This window comes from Sorex fumeus, unplaced genomic scaffold, assembly GCF_029834395.1.
Source record: "Sorex fumeus unplaced genomic scaffold, SorFum_2.1 ptg000013l, whole genome shotgun sequence".
NCBI classification, from domain to species: Eukaryota; Metazoa; Chordata; class Mammalia; order Eulipotyphla; family Soricidae; genus Sorex; species Sorex fumeus.
Genome location: NW_026606070.1, coordinates 3,243,485 through 3,264,852, shown reverse-complemented (window position 1 = coordinate 3,264,852; position 21,368 = coordinate 3,243,485). Strand labels below are relative to the sequence as shown.

The following is a 21,368-nucleotide window of genomic DNA, read 5'->3' as shown; positions in this document are numbered from 1 at the left end:
CAGCGGGTAGGGCGTTCGCCTTGCACGCGGCCAACATGGCCGACCCGAGTTCGATTCCTCTGCCCCTCTCGGAGAGCCCGGCAAGCTACCGAGAATATTCGATATGCCAGACACAGTAACAACAAAGTCTCCAATGGAGACGTTACTGGGCCCGCTCGAGCAAATCGATGATCAACGGGAGGGCCTTTACCTTTGCCTTTACCTTTTACAACATACAAGTCCTTCCTGAGACTCGAAACTGCCTACGGCACAGGCCAGAAGAAACTTCGAGTTCTTTTTTTTTTTCTTTTTGAGTCACACCCAGTGATGCTCAGGGGTGACTCCTGGCTCTGCACTCAGGAATCACTCCTGGCGGTGCTCAGGGGACCATAAGGGATTCTGGGAATCGAACCCGGGTCAGCCATGTGCAAGGCAAACGCCCTACCCACTGGATTATCTCTCCAGCCCTCAAGTTCTTATTCATGACAGTGACCCTTCCCATTTTGTGGAATCGCTCTTGACATTTCACTTTATGCCCACCGAGGATTATTTCCCCTGACCCCCACATTCATCCCTCAAAATCCACTCAGCCTCTTTCTCATGTTACTATCATCTTTATTTGCGGATTAACAAATATCGGGAAGTGTTTTTTTTTTACCCTCTTATGCCTGCAGACAGCCACGACTGGAGGTGGCAAATCACTGGTACAGAAAACCAAATAGAATTAATATTTTGGTGAATTATTCTTCTGCTCTGAAACTCAACAGATAATAGAAATAAACTCTACATGTTAAAGGTTTTCATTGTTCATGTCTGTGGCATTTTCCTTCTCCTTCTGAAGCAAAGTTTCCCTCACTTACATGACCTATAGCCCCTCTTTTATTTTTTTTTAATTTTTATTAGTGAAACATAAAGAGGTACAGTTGTAGACTTAAAAATTTTTTGTGCTTGGGTTTCAGTTATACAATGATCGAGTACCCATCCCTCCACCAGTGCCCATTCTCCACCACCACTGATTGCAGTATCCCTCCCAACCACCCCCCCCCCATCCCTCCCATCCCACGCCACCTCTGTGGCAGGGCATTCCCTTTTGCTCTCTCCTTTTGGGTGTTGTGGTTTGCAATAGCAGTATTGAGTGGCCATCATGTTTGGTCTATAGTCTACTTTCAGCATGCATCTCCCATCCTGGGAGAATCCTCCCAACACCCTTTATTTGGTGCTCCCTTCTCTATCTGAGCTGCCATTTCCCTAGCATGTGCAATAGCCCCTGTTTTAGAAGAAAAGAAAATCACTCAGTCTCCCCTTCTATTTTAAGCAAATAGAAGACACCCCCCAGTTGCACAGGAAGATACAACAACCCACTCGTCAGTCACCCCCATGCCTCCTATCCCTGGGTGGGGTGTTGTGCCCACTTTGGTAAACACCCACGTGAAAGATTCCCTGTAATCTTGAATCATTATAAGAGCAATCACCTGAGAATAAGCCATCTGCAGAAAAAGTCTGCTTCAAACTAATATAGGAGGTAGATAGAAAAGGGCCCCCAAGGCAATGGAATTCCTAGAAAGTGATAAAACCAATAGCCCAAGACTATAAAAAGCCCACCTTATTGAAACTGAGGCCTGATGAGACTTCACCTGAGCCAACAGACCAAAGAAGGCGGGACCCCGTCCCAGCTGAGAACCTCCTGCAGGAACAAATGCCAAGAAAGGAATTTCAAAGAGGACCATCAACCCCTCCCAATTCTACCCGCTGGCAGCCGCCCTAGCAAGGGACTCTTACCAAGCTAGAAGCCCCCCCCCCCTCAGGGCGGTTTGAGGAAGCCCTACAAAAGCCAACTTGAACAAAGAAAGCATGCACATTTGCTGCCCAAGCCTGTGTGCTGCTTGTGTTCACATGTCCAACCACATGTGGTGCTGAGATGTGTACCGGGCTCTCTCTGCCTCTGGAGAAACCCATGTTCTCTTTTGAGCGCGTCACACTCTCTCTTCCTCTCCCTCCTTCCCCTTCCTAAAATAACCTCCAAATAAAATCAGTTTTTACTCCACTGCTAGTCTCCTCGTGAAATTGTTTTTTTTTGCGTGTGAGGAAAAGAAGGGCCCACCAGGCCTGGGTGCACCTCAGGACTGGCTTTCTTTTCCTGCAAAGAGAAATTTCTCTCTAGCCTGAGTTCATGGCTCCCCGAGAGAAATCGGGTAGGGATTAACTCCCATAGCAAGAAAGACAAGTGGATGGCAGGTGTGGCTTGAGGACACTTAGTGGGGCCGGCGTGACCTCCTGGTCCTTGTTGAGAAGGGGCTCATGGCAGACTTGATCAGCTATAGCCTTCCCAGTCAGGTCCAGGGTGGAGAGGTGGATCGGGAGCAAGTGACGTCTCTCTCCTCTCCGCCTCACATAAATCATTTGTGGGGGGTCCCCTTGATTCAAAATACGATAGGAGTCCACAAGTAATTGATGCCAGTGAACCCCACCGGTGGCTCGTGTGAAGTGGGGAGGAGAAAGACAGTCACTTTCTCCCAATTCGCCTCTGCCACCCGGGACCCAGGGTTACTGGATTCTTGTCTCACCTCACAGAAAAGAATTTCAAGAGTAGACGAGCAGTGAAATTACAGTTTTAATTTAGAGGTTGTGAAGGGAAGGAGGGAGAGAAAGTAGGAGAGTTACGTGCTCAAGAGAGAACCTGGGCTTCTCCAAGGGCAGAGATAGCTGCTACACTCATCCCAGCATTAGACAGGAAAGCATGAAAGTCCACATCTCAAGAGGGGAGATGCAGGTGACACGTGTGCCAAGGAGACACATGTACTCAGGCACTGCATGTGCTCGGCCACGTGGGTGCAGGCAGCATAGGGGCTCGGGCAGCATATGCGTGTGCTTCCTTTGTTCAAGGTGGCTCTTAAAGGGTTTCTCCAGTCTGCCCCCACCTGGAGCTTCTACCTCGTCTAAGTCCCGTTGCTAAGGAGGTTGTCAAGGGGGTAGAGTTGGTAGTGGTGATGGTCTTCTTTGAAGTTTTGTTCCTGATGGAGATTCTGTTGGAGAAGGGGCCGGCCTTCTCAGGGTCTGTTACCAGTCCTCCATGAGGTCAGGGCTACTACTTCCCAGGAAATTTCCTGCCATTGCCTTGGAAGGGGCCTTCCCTATCTGCGCCCTTGTCGACATCTCTCCTTCCCAACTGCGGTGGCATGAAGCAAACACGTGTCTTCCAAGCTGGGATGACGGACCCCACTGCTCCTACGGGGTTCGAGCACTGTAGGATTCAGGCTTAGGTGTGTGTTTGACTCAGAGATAAGCAAGACGGTGTAAAATTCTTCCATGCCTCTCTCTCCCCAGCAACACGGATGTGCACACGGTGGCTTCGCTCCTTAAACTGTATCTCCGAGAACTTCCAGAGCCAGTTATTCCTTACGCCAAGTATGAAGACTTCTTATCCTGTGCCAAACTGCTCAGCAAGGAAGAGGAAGCAGTAAGATGATGCATTTCCCTCTAAGAGAGAGAGAGAGAGAGAGAGAGAGAGAGAGAGAGAGTGTGTGTGTGTGACTTTGTCAGGTTCTTATGGCCCTGGTGTGGTTTCTGTTTTTCTGTGTATTGACACTATACACATTTAGATGTTAAATACACAACTCTGATCTTACCTTTAGTCCTTTTCCTCATTAAAAAAAAATTGAGTTGAAGCAATAAAACCAGCACTCCTAGCTCCTATCAAGTGCTAATGTGTAATATATCAAGCTAAGTGATATTTTTAATAATTGTTTTTGGTGTTGGGAGCCACGCCCAGTGATGCTCAGGGTTTACTCCTGCCTCTGCACTCAGGAATTACTTCTAGTGGTGCTCAGAGGACCTTGTGGGATGCCAGGGGTCAAAAACAGGTCAGCTGCATTCAAGGTAAATACCCTAAACATTGTGCTATCACTCTGGCCCCTATATCAGGCTAAACAATTCATAAATAAAGTGGGTGCCTTATTTCAGGTTTAGTTTTCATTGTAACAATGTTACCTACTGCCTGTTTGTAAAATAGCTTTACTGTGGTATAATTTATATACTGTGTAGTCACGCATTTAAAGTGTACATTCTAGAATATTCTGAACTGTGTAACTGTTACCAAATTCTAATTTTAAACTATTTAATGTATTTTTAACACCTCATAATCATTCCTAAATCTGTTTCCCAGGCTCCTCCTTTCCCAGCGCTTGACAGTTCCTAATTTCCTTTCTGTCTCTATTGATTTGCCTTTCTGGACACTTTCTATAACTAGAGTTGTTCAGTACGTTTTTGTGTGTGACTGAACTTCTTCACCGATTTTGTGGCTCATCCACCTTGTAGTGTGAATCTATATTTTATTCCTTTTACCTGTTTATCTGTTCATTGACTGTAAGACTTATGTGTTTTCATCCATTGTTTATTATTCATTCTTCTATGAACATCCATATAGAAAGTTTAATATGGACATATGCTTTTATTTTTCCTATGTTGGGGGTAGAGCTTTGGAGCCATATGGAATTAGATTTTCTGGAAAGACTCCATCATTTTAAATTCCCACCAGCACTGTCTGCTCTCTCCAACTTCTCTTCCTTCTACAACTCCTAGTTCTTTCTTTCCTCTCATCATCCTAGTGTGTATATGCAGTCCATGTTTTTATTGGCTCTCTTTGTGGCTTATTTGGAAAGACATCTATTCAGATATTTTCCCACTATTAATTGGATTATTTTTATTACTGAAAACTCATTAGAGTTTACATACAAGTTCCTGAGAGATATATCACGATCACGACCATCCTGTTGTTCATCAATTGCCTCGAGCAGGCCCCAGTAACGTCTCCTTTGTTCTAGCCCTGAGATTTTAAAAAGTGCCATATTGAAGACTCTTTCAGGGTTAGGAGAATGAGACCCATCATTGTTACTGGTATTTGGCATATTGGGTACACCATGGGGAATTTGCCAGACTCTGCCATGTGGGCAGGTTACATTCGGTAACCTGCCAGGTTGTCCAAAGTAAGAATGAGATAATAAGAGGTCGCTTCTGGGAGCTGGGCTTTATAGTCTCTGGGTCTTGGCCGTTGATGGGATTACACAGCTCCAGGGGGCTAGATGGTGGGTGTGACCCCTGCCTACTGGAAGATGGAGGATCTGGGTAGAGGATGCTCAGCCCCGATCCGAGCACGCTTGTATATATAATTTACAAATATTTTCTCCCATCTTATAGGTTTGTGTGTGTCTCTCTCTGTATATGTGCATGTGTTCATTTTTGTAAATGAAGCTTTATTCCAATATTGTTTTACTATAATATCATTTGTGACAATCTTTGTGGTAGAATAATTGAGTAGTTATAGCAGAGACATACTTATTTTAAAAGTTTGTAAAGTTTACTCATCTTTCCCAGAGAGAAAAACAAATCACATGATTCATTAGCTTTTTAGATTTTAGAATAAATTCTACAATGAGAAAAACAAAAACAGCCCCTCTGTGAATTTCCAGAAAGACCAGACTGTCCTACCCTTTAGTTCACCCCAACTGATGTGTCTGAGAAAAACCAATTCTAAGAAATTTATTTGTTCATCAATTCATTTGTCTGTTTTGGGCATTACATAAACAAGGAAAACTCACTGTATCAAGCATCCTTTTCCCCCTTAAATAATCATATTTTAACTTAGGATATCTTTTTTTGTCAATTGTTAGGAAGTGTTAAAAGCGTTAGAGTTTCACGTAAATCTGCTTATGGGACATTTGAAATATATTTATAGATTTTGGAAATATTTTTATTTGATTGTTTTTTTTTTTTTGCTTTTTGGGTCTCACCCAGCGATACTCAGGAGTTACTCCTGTTTCTGCACTCAGGAATAACTCCTGGTGGTGCCGGGGGACCAACCATATGGGATGTCAAGAATCAAACCCGGTCATCCGCATGCAAGGCAAACGCCCTACCTGCTGCACTATCAGTCTGGGCCCTGGAAATATTTTTAAATACTTTTTATTCCGATGGTATTTTCATAATAGGATCTTTTACTAATTATATGCAAAACTGGGTTAGAAACTGTATTCCCTTTGCTTTAATTTCAAGAGCAATGCTTAGGAAAATAACATTTATTCTCTTCCTTATCTGTAGGGTGTGAAGGACTTAGCAAAACAAGTGAAGAGTTTGCCGGTAGTCAATTACAACCTCCTCAAGTATATTTGCAGGTAAGAGTTGTTCCAGAAACATCACAATAAAACAAGTCTGCTCATAAGTGATGTTAATTTCCGTTCGAGAGTGATTAGGACCTCTTCATTGCTTTGAGCTGCAGTAATGGCCGCTGTGAAATTAAGAATTGTGACTGGGTGATCTCAAAGACTTTTCTGAGCGTGAAACTGCTTGGTTTTCTAACTTGTTTCGAATCTTCCTTCCCTTTCTACATGTTAAAAAAACTATTACTTTGGGACTTCTTCTAATTAAATTTTATTAGAATGATGATGAATCTGGCAAAGCTATGTTTGTGATTTAGGTACAATGTAAGGCCTGGGATGGGCAGTGTCCTGTTCAAGAGTTCTAACACCGAGTGGAAATGGATGATTTCGTGACACAACTTAAGTCAGTTGTATTGTAGCACTGTAGCACTATCTCACTGTCCTCCCGTTGTTCATCAATTTGATCGAGCAGACACCAGTAACATCTCCATTGTGAGACTTGTTGTTACTGTTTTTGACATATCAAATATGCCATGGGGAGCTTGCCAGACTCTGCCGTGAGGGTGGGATACTCTCAGTAGCTTGCCAGGCTCTCCAAGAGGGACAGAGGAATCAAACCTGAGTCAGCCGTGTGCAAGGCAAACACCCTACCTGCTGTGCTCTCGCTCCAACCCAATTCAATTGTATTAACTAGAGAGGAAGTTTCTGGTAGTCACATACAGCATTGGAGGTCTAGAGAGAGCCTCATTAGCTGTGTATGAGCAAGAGGAAAGGGCCCTCTTCTGAGCAAGGCTTCCAGACAGACTTCTCTGGAGAAGGCCCTTGACTGCAGATGAAATCCAGAAGATATTTTAATTTGGGCTGTTATGATGAGCACATGTATACCCTATCTCAAAAGTGTCTTCTCGGGCACCTGTTCATATTAATTTAGGTGAGAACTATTTTTTTTTAATTTTTATTAGTGAGACATCATGAGGTACAGTTGTAGACTTACAAGTTTTTGTGCTTGGGTTTCAATTATACAATGATGAAATACCCATCCCTCCACCAGTGCTATTTTAAGACCCGGTCTCTATCTGTTCTTACCTTCCACGTGTCTGTTTGTATTGCTAAAATAGGTCATTCTCTCTTCCATCCCTCTCTTGCATAAACTCGGATGTCATTACATCTCAAAGACCCCACCTTTCCATCAGCTTAGATTATTCCAGTGGCATTGCATATTTTGATCTCTCAGGGCCTTTATAATGACCAGACCTATCACAAACCAAATATGGAAAATTGGAACACACGACATTTCATAAAGAAAAACAAAATTTAAAGAAAGTGGTTAGTACTGGGGTCAGACATGATAGCTTTCTAGACCATCCTAAAATAAAACTCAAATTTTAATTCATTGAGATTTATGATTACGTGTGCTTTTTATGTCATGATCCAATAAAGCTAGAAATTATGCAGTTTAAGACTCATGCCGGACACTTGTGGAAGTCGCTGTCAACTATAGTAGAGTCAGAATTATAGAACTTCTGACCACAACTCTTTCTGGTATGTCTACGAATTAAATAAACAAATTTCAGAATTTGAAGACAGAAAACTTTTACTGGCTGAGTACCTTATAATCACAAACATATACCATGCTTGTGTTCCAATATTTTGGATGAGCTCAAGCTACAGCAGTGAATAACCAAAGGTTACATTCTCCTTAAGTAAAAGGGGAAAGTGGGACTTGTTTGTGTGTCAGGTTGTAGTTCTTTATCGCCTCACATAATCGTTTTCCCTGAAAGATTTGAGCAGAATCTTATTTTCAGTTACTTTGACCAAGAAATGGTAGCAGCACTTTTTTGTCTTTTCATCTCTTTCATAGTTTAGGTTATAAAACAGTAGTGAATATGTAAATGGGCATCCTTCGGAAAAGTCAAAGCGAAGTAAGTGCGAACATTTGCATTCCAATTTCAGCTCTGTCACTTACTAATTCTGTGTCTGGAGATAATTCTAAATCCCTTTGGTACCTCCTGTGTCTTATCTGAAAAATGGAGATGGTAGTAATATTAATGTCATAAAGGCACTCTGAGAATTTAATTGACACAAAAGAACCTATTACCTTGAATAACACAAAATGAATTGTTTTTTTCTGTTTTGTGTGACTTAATTTCCTTTGGTTCTTCAGAATAACTAAAAGGCCACGAAGCAATAGAAGTTCTTATAGGAATAAAGAGGAGGTGAGGAGTGAGAAGAGCCTGAAAGATTTTATGAACAAACCCTCTTATAAAAGCATCGAGGAAAGACCTAGTTCATGACTATTCCTTAGCACTTAATTAACTGAAACACTGTGTGCTGCTAATTCTTCATATCACTAGAGAAGTTTTCGTTCAAATCACGTGTGATCTTATTTTAATACACTAAATTTGAAGCTCTCAAATTCATTTCAGAGAATTGATTTCTTCTCCCTGAAATAGGAACTGTACCTTATGATCTTAATAGTTGGGGCTTGAAAGAGAGTCTCTGTTCTTAAGTCTCATGTCCATTTTAGCATTATCCACGGACTTTTGTTCCTGTCACTGATAGAGAAGGTAATTGTTATGGCCCCTCAAATCTCACCCTTTTGCAATTACAGGCTATTTTCTCTATATTTTTCTGAGCGATAGCTTTATCTGAATAATTGTGTGTCTGTGTCATCTTTGAATCTACTTAAGATCAGACATTGTCAATGACTCATTTTCCTGCGCTGAAAAATTTGATCCCGGTGTGTTTTCTTCATGTTTTTGTGCTAAATAGATTCTTGGATGAAGTACAGTCCTATTCTGGAGTCAATAAAATGAGTGTGCAGAATTTAGCAACAGTCTTTGGTCCTAATATCCTGCGCCCCAAAGTGGAAGATCCTTTGACCATTATGGAGGGTGAGTAAATGATCATTCTGTTCTCTCATCAAAAGCATAATAAGCTGTCTGCTTGCTGTCTAGAAACTATTCTGAGAAATTTTAGAGAAGACTGGATTTTATTTATTCACTCATATTCTTCAAATGCAAATCCTTTCCTTTAGCAGGTAGACTTTTCTGAGTTATTAAACATATTCATGTACAGGGTCCAGTCTGCATCAGCCATATAAGAATGAATGAAAGTCCCACAAATGAATCTCAAAAGTCCCATACATTACATGAAAAGTATCCTGCAAGAATAAAATAATTAGTTCACTTTTCAAAGCATAATATCATTTTCAGAAAATTCAACTAGCTGATATTTTAATACCTTTTTTTACATTTTGGTTTTCCTTGATGTCAAGGAAACTTTCTGGCATTGGATGACTTCCTTTCTCTTGAGTATAGCAATCCTTCCCAGTCTTGTGTTTCTTGCTCCCAACTGGAAGCAGTTAATTTCCTAAAGTCCAATTTCCAAATATTTTTTTTCAATGCAAAAGGATATTTTAACGCCAAAGTTTAATTCCAGTGATGTGCAATACTAATAACATGGTTATTGTTCCTAAGCCTTTCAGTGGTCACAGCTAGTAGATAAATATGCTTTCTCACAGACATACATATTGCATTAATTATATCATACATATACTTGTTTATATTAAACACACATAGGTTAAAGAAAAATTGTCTCACAATTTTACACTGTATTTTTATATTAAGATCATAAATAAAGGGTTTTTGTTCATTCTTTTCCCTATTATCATAGTTTTGTCTTCTTTCAAATGGTAATCTTTGTTTTTAAAAAATATTGAAGACTACATAAACAGAAAATCTCATAACAAGATGTTTACTGCATTTTTCATTAAAATGTTTAAAGATGCTCTTCTAATTTTTCTTTTTAAAAATTGATACTATATCACTGCATTGTCAGAGGTTACCCCCATTGTATACACTATTCTCTCTCCATTTTAGTTCATTTCATTCTTAGGACATAAGAGTTTGGTACTCAATGCCCGCCCTTACACTGATGTCTCTCTAGCTCCAAGTTCTCAAATGAGGTTGAGGATATAAAGGGTGCTTCAGATGCATTCCGGACATCCACAAGTTCAAATAATTTTCATAATAATACAAAGATGTTTTATGTTCTTTCACTGTGTTGATACTTGCATTAATGGTATAAAATCAATGATGCATTTTAAGAAATCAATGGTACATCAACACTTGCATGTTAGTTTGGATCTAGGCAGTGTTTCTGTCTTCCACTGGCATCATTATATTCTTCGCATGCATTAGCAATATTGAGAAATGCCAATTTTACTTAAGAATGTTCTTGTTGAACATCAATAAACATTAACTATTAAATTACTGGTCTCAATACTGCATCTTTAATATTCTGTTGAAGTGGTGAGTTCTATGTATAAAAAAATTCTTCTGCATACTGTTTTTAAAACAATACAGAGATTCATTCTAGAGAAGCGCTTTTATAATTTACATGAGTTAAGAGTCTGATGGCTTGCTTTTTCTCATAATCTCATTTTCACTTAAATGAGAATGACTGATAAACTATTATTACTTTTTTCACTCAAGCATGACTGAGCATTCTCAAAAATGAACTTGGCCAACTTTTCACATTAAGGAAAACAACTGACAATATTTGTTACCACTGATAAAATTTGAACATCCAGGGCTGATACTAAGCATATCAGAGCCTGTAAGGCACTTGCCTTGCACACAGTCAACCCAGGTTTGATCCCCGGCATCCCATATAATCCCCAACACAGATAGAAATAATTCCTGAGTGCACAAGCAGGAGTAACCTCTGAGCGCTGCTGGATGTGACCCCAAAACAAAAACAAGTAAAATGTGAACATCCAAGTGAAAAGCTTGGATACAACATCTTGAACTTGATGGCCTTCTGATGTTTAGCCACTTTCCTGTTGACATTATTGTTCATATTAAAAATCATGCATTTTGATGCTATTGATTTAGGTGTGTTAACACTGGGAAGATTTGGATGACTTAGTTAACTTTCCAAACAATATGTCAGATTGGCTATGCAGGTATAAAAGAATGAATAATTAATATGAACAAATACTTCAATAAGTTAACCCCAGACTTGATTTTCTGACTTCACAGTGCTCAATAGTGTGCGTCCTCCCCCAAATATTACTATTAGCTTTGTTCCCATCATAGGGCAGAATTTCACTTTACCTTTTATTTCATTACAAGTGTGTTGGTTTCTTTGGGATTTTATTCAACACCCATCAATCAGTGTTGGTGTAGATGAGGTGGAAAAAACCACCCTCATTCAATGCTGGTGGGAATGTGGATTGGTTCAGCCTTTTTTAAAAACAAAATTTAAAAAAAAAACCCTGATCCCTTAAAAACCACTTCCATGATTGCCCTAAGCACTACCAATTTTGTCTCCCACAATAATGCAAATACTCAGCCTGAACTAATAACGCTGGAAGAACTCAAAATATAGGAGCTATTTGCCAGAGTCCAGTGCTCTAATAAATGCGTAGTTTTCATTATTCACCAAGCATGATATCTAACAGAGTACTGTGCTGTTTATTTACACACACACAAACACACACAACACTCACACGCATGCAAACCCCCAAAGAAGAAATCTTTGCTCAAGATATGAGATTGAATACTCAATCAAATATATTCATAATAGCTCTAATCTGAAAAGCCATATATGTATGTATAAGTTTTACAAGTTCCTAAGAAACTTTCAAGGAAAATGTAATTCTTATTTGATGCACATGAATGAAAGTACCTATGTTATTGAAATTCCACCTTTATAAGAGAACATTTCAGATATGAACCAATGGGAATTTCTGAGTCCTGTAGCACAGCTGACTCTAAAGCCTTCATGTACTTTTCCGAATGGATTCGTGACTATAGTTGCTCATTTTGTGGGCTCATGTTTCTCAGCATTCTAAGAAGAAAATGATAGAGAGGAGGGTATACACAGTGCAGGTGGGGTGGAGGAGGTGGGGCACATAGCAGTGCATACCTCGTGTCTTTCCTAATGGCTGTTAAAAATGATGAGAAAGTGCCTGTATAATAACGGGTATTTGTTACCCAGGTTAGACCAAAATAGAGACTCCCAAAATAGCAGAAATAAATTGCTTTATCTCTTGGGGCTCACTCTCTGATTGCTGCAGGTATAGTACAGTTTGGCACAACTACATCTCATTATCATCATAGGCTCATTATGGAGTTTTGGGTGCTGTCACTCATCAATTAATTAAAGATCCACACAGCTTGCAATTGTGATGAGGAATAGATGATACTTCAAATGTTAATATTCTAGCAGAAGATTGTCTCAATATCAGAGTTGAGAACTTTGATAGTTCTCCATTCTTTCTTTCCTGAGCATTCACACAACCCTGGCCATACGTGTTACTCTTTTTTTTAAATTTTTATTAGTGAAACACCATGAGGTACAGTTGTAGACTATGTGTTACTCTTATGCATTCTTGTGTATCTCTAAAACATGCAAGAGTTTTCTAATTCTCCTAGGAAATCTCATTTCTTAGATTTTCCTTTTAAACTTATTGGGTACCTTAGTGTTTGTCCCAATGATGAGCCTATGTTTCAAGCAACAATGATGTAAACAATGGAGCCCTCTTTCTATTTGACAAATGGTCTAAGAAACAAGACTGTTCATGTTGATCCAATTCCTACTTGGGTCAAATAGAGAAAAGTCCCATTTTGTGAGCCTTTCCAGGATCCACCAAAGAGGTCGGACAATGCCAGCCAACCCGGCCCTACCCATCCAGAAGCTACCAGTCCATGCATGTGAATGTGCACTTCTCAATTTTACAGTTTTTCTGCACTCCTGGGAAAAGACAGATGGGATTAGGGAAAGTGCCACAGAACTGACTATTCTTTTTGATATTTAATCTCCTTTTCCAATAACCATTCTTTAGAATATAACCAGTATTTAGATTCTAAATTTCTGAAAAAGTTTATTCTGAATATTTTGTCTGTTGTTTTATGGAGAAAATGAGGGGGGAAGGGCGTCTCCTTGTTGTGCCAGAATGCCTGATGTCACTGAAATTACGTGAAGCTTCTGAATAATGAGCAAAAGTCAGATTTTGCTTCACTGTCTTGCTTCATTCAAAGAAAATCATATATCTTCTAGATATGAGCTTGGTGTAAAGGTCTCAATAAAATAGCTAGGTGATTTGAGGTATTAGTCCATAAATGACTTCTGCCTAGGGAATTTTTCTTATAGTTAAATATAAAATTCCTCCAGAAATATTGCAAAATGATTAAGCAGCCAACCTTTGGAACTAGCTTATTCTGCCGTAAGTTTTGAGTCTGCTTCTAAATACCTTAACCTTGGTCAAGTACCCTTGGTCCATGACGCATTTGATATGCCAAACACAGTAACAACAAGTCTCACGGTGGAGACGTTACTGGGCTCGAGCGAATCGATGAACAACGGGAGGACCGTGACCACGTTAATAAGTGTTTATTCATAGATTTGGTTTTTACCGAGTTAGTAAAAGTACAGTGCTGTTTATAGTTTATGCTTATATAGTAAATGCTCAAGAAATATTGGCTTCTCTGGCTACTCCAGTGGTTAAGGATACAGTTTAGCAAGGCTGTTAACAAAGCTGAATGTTCATCTGTACATGGCACTTCAGTAGTCACACTCAAAAAGAAAATTAAAGCAAAACTGTCTCACTCGCACTAACTTGGTTTTCTGTGCAATTCCAGGCACGGTGGTGGTCCAGCAACTGATGTCCGTGATGATCAGCAAACACGATCGCCTCTTCCCCAAAGACACAGATCTTCAAAGCAAGCCCCAAGATGGCACGTGCAACAACAACAATGACCTCCAGAAGAAAGCCACCATGGGTCAGCTCCAGAACAAAGAGAACAATAACACCAAGGAGAGTCCCGGCAGGCAGTGCTCCTGGGACAAGCCGGAGTCCCCGCAGAGAAGCAGCATAGATAACGGGTCACCCACAGCCCTCTCGGGCAGCAAAACCAACAGTCCACGGAACAGCGTGCACAAGCTGGACGTGTCTCGGAGCCCCCCTCTCATGGTGAAGAAGAACCCCGCCTTCAATAAGGGGAGCGGGATTGTCACCAACGGCTCTTTCAGCAGCAGCAACATGGAAGGACTGGAGAAAGCCCAGAGCACGCCCAATGGGAGCTTGCAGGCCAGGAGAACCTCCTCCCTGAAGGGCCCTGGCACTAAAATGGGCACCCACAGTGTGCAGAATGGAACTGCACGCCTGGGAGTCCTCAACAGCGACACCCTGGGGCCCCCCATGAACGGTCGCAGCATGAGCTGGCTGCCCAATGGCTATGTGACCCTGAGGGACACCAAGCCGAAGGAGCAGGCAGGCGAGTCAGGCCAGCACCACCGGCTCTCAACCTACGACAACGTCCATCAGCAGTTCCCCACGGTGAACCTGGATGACAAGCAGAGCGTGGACAGCGCCACCTGGTCCACGTCCTCCTGTGAGATCTCCCTCCCCGAGAACTCCAATTCCTGCCGGTCCTCCACCACCACCTGCCCAGAACCAGACTTTTACGCGGGCAACTTTGAGGACCCTGTTTTGGATGGGGCCCCCCAAGATGACCTCTCCCACCCTGGGGACTATGAAAACAAGAGTGACCGGAGGAGTGTGGGAGGTCGAAGTAGTCGTGCCACCAGCAGCAGCGACAACAGTGAGACGTTCGTTGGCAACAACACCGGCAACCACAGTGCACTACACAGTCTGGTGTCCAGCTTGAAACAGGAAATGACCAAACAGAAGATAGAGTATGAGTCTAGGATAAAGAGGTGAGGACTGGACCTCATCATTGCCAGAGAGGGCGTTGCAGTCGCTAAGAGGGAGCCACTCATGGAGGGGCTTAAATTGGGGCCGAGAAGCTTAGTAAACTTCGTTAAGGTTACTTACCTTGCATGACGATCTCAATTCAACCCTTAGCATAGCTGATGGTGCCCTGAGCCCCACCAAGAGCACAGAGCCAGGAGTAAGCCCTGAGCACTGCTAGGTGTGGCTCCTCCCAAGCAAAATGGTTGTAGTCAGAGGAGACTGGAGTTCATGATTTCCTTCTAAGACATTTGTGAGCTGTTCGAACCTGGGAAAGACCAAAATTCCCACGGGGCTTTAGTTTCCGAATGCTATTACTGCGCACTCAGAAAGCATGCAAGAATGCATGAGGATGGTTGCTTGGTGCCTCATGTCATTATTATTAAACATGTGGACATGTACAGGTTGGGGGTTAAGGGGTAACTAGAGATGAAGGAGTAGAAAGGGATGGGAAGATAATACCAGGAAGTGGTGGAGGTGAATAGACCTTGAATCCTTATTCTTTCAAGATGCTGAGTGACTGCTATTGGCCAGGTCAGTTCTAGACTCTGTGGAAAGTAGGGAGAGTAAAGCAGACAGAACTCTGCTCTCATAGCAGATTTCCATTCTACTGGAGGAGACGAATTTAAAATAAATCAAATAGGTCACTAAAGTGGAGAAGAGAGCTAAGTGTTGGAAGGAAGTAACCTAGGAGGGGAACAGAGGCCAGAGCCTAGATCGTTGCAGGGCTTTGATTTTACACAGTTAGTTCTGCATGGCAAAGCCTGGCAAGCTCCCCGTGACATATTCAATATGCCAAACACAGTAACAACAAGTCTCACGATGGAGATGTTACTGGGTCCGCTCGAGCAATGAACAATGGAAGGACAGTGCAGTGCAGTGCTAGGAACCCATGGAGATTTCGGAGGGACGTTGTGACATTTAGGATATTTACAGAGATGAGGGAAATCAAAGCCCAAGGTGGGAGGGAGGGAGACACAAGTCTATAAGGAAAGAGCTCAAGCTAAATGGTACCAGTTTCCATCGGATGACTAAGTAGAAGCTGGCCTAGCAACTTATTTCAGCATCATTAGAAACACAGGGCTGTGTCCCACCTTCCAGCTCCCAGGGTTCCACAGAATTTCCAGGAAGGACCAAGGGAATCGAGTCCAGAACTCACAAGTGACGTACCTGAATACTTTCTGCTAGAAACCAGTCACCGCCCACCATGGTTTTATCATGACCACAGAAATGACCAAATGGATTCCTCGAGTGTAGTGTGAGAAAAGATGACCCAGCCCTCCTGTGGGGTGACCCAGGGCTGTCTTCAGTGTGCTGACCTCTGTGCCGCCTCTGTCTGCTGGCTTCAGGCCTGGGTCCTGGGTCTGACTCTTCTTGATCTGCTGCTGAGTTTCTGATTAATGATGGGTTTGTACTACTTTAGTGGCTTCCTTGCTCTGATGAAGGGACTCAGTAGGAAATTTTCACACCCCAGTGTTCTGCTCAGGCTTGTTGAGCTTCAGATGGGCGGCAGAAGAGAAAGGATAGTGGAACAACGTCCATGTGGGGTGATCTGTGGTGGGCACGCTGGTCCCCCTTGGACAGGGTAGAACAAGATTTAAATCTAAGCTAAGGTTTGGGGGAGAAACCTGAGAGCCAAGCAGGAGAGGGGGCAGGAGGAAAAGGGAAGTTTATTTACTGCAAAGATGAAGGTGGATTTCTCAGGACATCTCTACAGATAACCACCAACACATTTGATAACAACCCCCCCCCCCCACCCCAGTCTTCTTTCTTTTAGGCAAGAAGAGGGAGCAGCAATTGCTTCTTGGATCAGGAAAGGACCAGAGTTTGGTTCTTATCTTCAGAAAATTCTTTATTCTCAACTCCAAATAATGTGCAAGCCATAGCTGGTGGTGTATATAGTATATGGGCCATAATATACTATATAGTAATTAATATAGCATATTAATTAATCCATTCTCTATATCTATCCATCTCTATTTATTATACTATATTTCCATATATTTTGGTGAGCTGGTATGGCTAATTTTCATCAAAGCTGATTTTCAGTTTAGTAACTTTCTCTTTGATTTGATTCCATTACTTCTCCATGAGCAGAGTTTTGGTAGTTCCTTTTTCATGAAGGCAGTTGGTATTCCAAGGTCTCAATTAATTCATTTTCAAATTTCAGTCTCTTATATTTGTGTGATTACATTCCATATTATAAATTTGAATTTAATTTTGAGTTCTGACACCTGAAAGGTTTTTGCAATCTCCTTTAAGCTTAACTATGTAGTGTTTAGAAACCATTGCCCCCAACATCAATGAGTGTTTGCAGTGGAAGAGGTTTCCTTTCATGTTCAATTCAGTCTATTAGATTATTGAAAGTTTCATACAAGTGTTGATACATACAAATATATAAAAATAGCTTTTAAAATAATTTCTCCTAGAGTTATAGGCTCAAGTTTTTTCTATATTTTTAGTTCTAAACTAGTTTATAAAACAAAGATAATATATATATATATATATATATATATATATATACAATGGTTTAATGACAACCAGAACACTATTATACTGTTGTATAAAGTGTGATTTAATGGTCAAAATAGTATCTAAATTGATTACAGAATGTAAATATTAGTTCCTTACAAAGGAAAACAGATCCCTTTAAAAATGTTATTATTATCTAGATTAAATGCCAACGTATGGCCTATTACCAAAATAAAATTAAGATTTTAATTAAAAAGTATTATCGAAGTAGTCATATTTCTGAGAGTAAAACACATTAGCATTAAATTGCAGTTTTATGGTAAATTTGAACATGTCCAAGAGTCTTTAGTTCAGAGTAAGAGAAATTAAAAATCATTTTACCAAAATGAATTATTATCATAAACCAGTTCTTAACATCCCTCCAGAAACAATAAATTTTAAATAATGTTTCTAGTTTAATAAATTATTGCCTTTGAAACATAGGATCATGAGCATTCTGTTTTCAAGGTTGTTATCTAAAACTATACAATTAACTTAAAAGAACACAGCTGGAGGTCAGTAATTATATCGAAAGATTCTAATGTGGCAGTGAGAATTGCAAATGGCAGACTTTATTGTTGGACTTCATTCTTACAAAAATTCCAAGTATTTGATACCTCTTGTAAATGTAATGTGACTATTTTAACAAGTCACAGCTCTTAATGTCCCAAGGACTGTCTTCTTAGCAGTGGGCTGCATGTAGCAATGACATTTTCACTGCCGCTGTTGTCCTTTGACAGAAGCTGATTAGAAACCATTCCCCTGCAACATCAATGAGTGCTTGTCCTCATAGTTGATTGATGTTTTTCTTTCAACTTGGTCAGTTCCCCTCCCTCCATATTTGATGAAGCCAAGTGGCTACAAAAAGCCTTGCTGTTTCAGCTGTCCAGTGCATCTGCTGTTCTGTACTATCTGAAATTGCCACTGGCTTCTCTTCTCTGGGCTAACATTCATTTATTATTAAATGACAGCAAAGTGCTTCTGAAGGAATCTTGGTGTCTTGTTGAAGTGTTGGCAAATAAGTTTAAAATCTAAAGAAATAATAGCTCTTAAAATCTTGGCCCCTACTTCACTGATTTCAAAGGACTCGTTCCAATCTCCCAGAACCTCAGAGACACTTCAGAAAATATTTGCTATCTTGAATTTCACATTTCACAGTCACTGTCACTGTCATCCCGTTGATCGTTGATCGTCGAATTACTAGAGTGGGTGCCAGTACCGTCTCTATTCCTCCCAGTCCTGAGATTTTAGCAGCCTCTTCTTTTTTTATTTTATTTTATTTTTATTAGTGAAACACCATGAGGTACAGTTGTAGATTTGCAGTTTTTTGTGCTTGGGTTTCGATTATACAATGATCAAACACCCATCCCTCCGCCAGTGCCCATTTTCCACCACCATGGAGAATATCCCCCCACGCACATCCCCCCCATCCCACCCTGCCTCTGTGGCAGGGCAATCCCTTGTGTTCTCTCTCTTCTTTTGGGTGTTATGGTCTGCAAAAGAGGCATTGAGTGGCAAACATGTTCAGTCCATAGTCTACTTTCGACATGCATCTCCCCTCCTGGGAGGATCCTCCAAACACCCTTTATTTGGTGCTCCCTTCTCTATCTGAGCTAGCAGCCTCTTCTTACTCATCTTTTCCCAAACGACTGGAGGCTCTTTCAGGGTCAGGGGAATGAGACCTGTTGTCATTACTGTGTTTGGCATATCGAATACACCACGGGGAGCTTGCCAGGCTCTGCCCGTGTGGGCTGGATACTCTCGGTAGCTTGCTGGGCTCTCCGCGAGGCATCTATTTATATATTTTTCTCTATGATTTTGAATTTCAAGTGACTCGAACTGATTTACTTCTTATTCCTCCCCTCCCCCTTCACAGCTTAGAACAGAGAAACATGACTTTGGAAACAGAAATGATGAACCTCCACGATGAGCTGGATCAAGAGAGGAAAAAGTTCACCATGGTCGAAATAAAGATGCGGAATGCCGAGAGAGCGAAAGAGGATGCGGAGAAGAGAAACGACATGCTTCAGAAAGAAATGGAGCAGTTCTTTTCTACGTTTGGGGAGCTGACAGTAGAACCCAGGAGAACCGAGAGAGGAAATACTATATGGATTCAATGAGCCCGCGTTCTCCCTTTGTCCTGACGGGATCTGGGAAAGACCGTAGGGGTTCTGGTGGGAATATACGGGATCAGGTGGCTGGTTGCCTGGTTGTGCAGTACCCTCACTGGGGAAGGGATATCATTTATAGACATCACACATCCATATCTGCAACGTGTACCAAAGTTATATCATGCCTCATAATGCTACTGTCAAGTGTTACAACTGGATATGTGTATATAGAGTAGTTTTTCAAAAGTAAACTAAAAATGAGACGCATAGCTCCAGAATTATTTTATTGCAAGTCTTGTATTTAAAATGTTAAATCAATATGTCGTTGCAATTCAGCTTGCTTTCAAGCTTCACTTCTTGCACTTAACATAAGCTATTTTTGGCATTGTGTTATCATCAGCTTATTTTATAGATCGATATTTTTATTTCCCCTTTTGTTGAGGAAATGAAGATAAGCAGATATATAAATATATAAGAGTATATATCAGAGGAGTTATTAAAATCGAAAGAATACTTTGTGATCGTGCTGTTTGTGCCAATAGACCTTGCCATGACCAAAAAGAGAAATGTAAATAGTTTTTATAAAATATAGCAGAATCACCAGGAATCTTTGAACTGCTCTTTAAGTTTGTCCCTTGATATGACTTAGGTTTTTTTTTTTTGTCAGATGACTTGACCCATGACACATGACTATGTTAAATCTCCCCTTCTCAAAGCCCTGTGCCTGAATTGCCAATTCCACAGAAAAATATCTCCTATTTGCGAGCACCTAGAGGAGAGAAGTGGTCAAGGAAAGCATTGAATGAGTTGTGCCTTGGATTTTTTCTGCCATTCTGTAATGAATCTCTGTAACTGCTGGATAGTTACCAGAGAAATTCTCTCAAGTTGAACTTGACTAACAGTGCTTGGTAGACGGTGCCCATGTGGACACGTGTCCCCCCTTAAACCTTTCCTCTTCTCCCAGCTGTTCCACCTGGGAACACTGGCAGAGACAGGCTCCTGCAGGTGGGACTGTGGAGTTGTCATCCAGGACAAACCTGGCAGAACAGGAGACAAAGGCGGACAGAGTGCAGCCAAGGGAGGCGAACTAGGGAGGGGAACAGAAGGAGAAGAAAACGTGTTTTGGCAGAAACAACTAGAAACAACAAATTAACCCCCTGTCCCCTTTTTCCTTTTTTTCTTTTTGTTAACCATCTTGTTGATTCCTGGTGAAAACATCATAATTCATAGCCATTTTAAACATGAATGCTTAAAACGTCTATTTTGTAAACATCAAGAATGGTAATTTTCTAGAAATCTCAGAGCTTCATAACGATTTGGAAGAACGGTTCTGCACATTTCAATAAGACAAGAAACCAGGCAAATCAATCTTTTTCACACTAGAACAAAAGCCACAAAAAAGCGTAACAAGAAATAAAGCATACTTGAGTTGATGGGATCTGTGTGGAAGGTTTGTGTTTGACTGTTTGCGAGGGGGAAAGTGATCTTTTTCTCTCTCATCCTTGACATTATGCTGCTTTGTTTCTCTCCGCTGAGCGTGCCTGTGTGCCCCTTCAACATCAGTCACTTTATCTGTGCTGACATCATCTACGTCTTTATTTCCCTTTCTTTCTCTTTAACCAATTTAACCAGATGTGTCCACCGGGATACCCTAGGAGAAACCCAAACTCAGTGTGTGGAAAATTGATTTCAACTACTCACTACTGACCTCACAGTTTTGTTTTTGTTGCTTGTTGGGTTTGGGTTTGGGTTTGGGTTTGGGGCCACACCAGGCAATGCTCAGGGGTTACTCCTGGCTCTGCAATCTCCTGGCAGGATTGGGAGACCATAGAGGGTGTGGGGGATTGAACCTGG

The 21,368-nt window shown here is 41.2% G+C and overlaps 1 protein-coding gene across 5 annotated transcripts in view; it reads left to right on the top strand.

The window, feature by feature from the left end:
• Positions 1 to 20,950, top strand: part of ARHGAP24 (Rho GTPase activating protein 24) — a 750,703-nt gene extending 729,753 nt beyond the window's left edge. For all 5 annotated transcript variants that reach the window (XM_056111392.1, XM_056111391.1, XM_056111394.1 and 2 more), the window contains 5 exons: positions 3,304 to 3,436; positions 6,073 to 6,146; positions 8,904 to 9,025; positions 13,781 to 14,858; positions 19,280 to 20,950. In XM_056111392.1, the coding sequence (XP_055967367.1) occupies positions 3,304 to 3,436; positions 6,073 to 6,146; positions 8,904 to 9,025; positions 13,781 to 14,858; positions 19,280 to 19,523 (1,651 nt within the window). In that variant the 3' untranslated portion in view covers positions 19,524 to 20,950. The remainder of the gene's footprint in view (positions 1 to 3,303; positions 3,437 to 6,072; positions 6,147 to 8,903; positions 9,026 to 13,780; positions 14,859 to 19,279) is intronic.
• Positions 20,951 to 21,368: the final 418 nt, after the last annotated feature.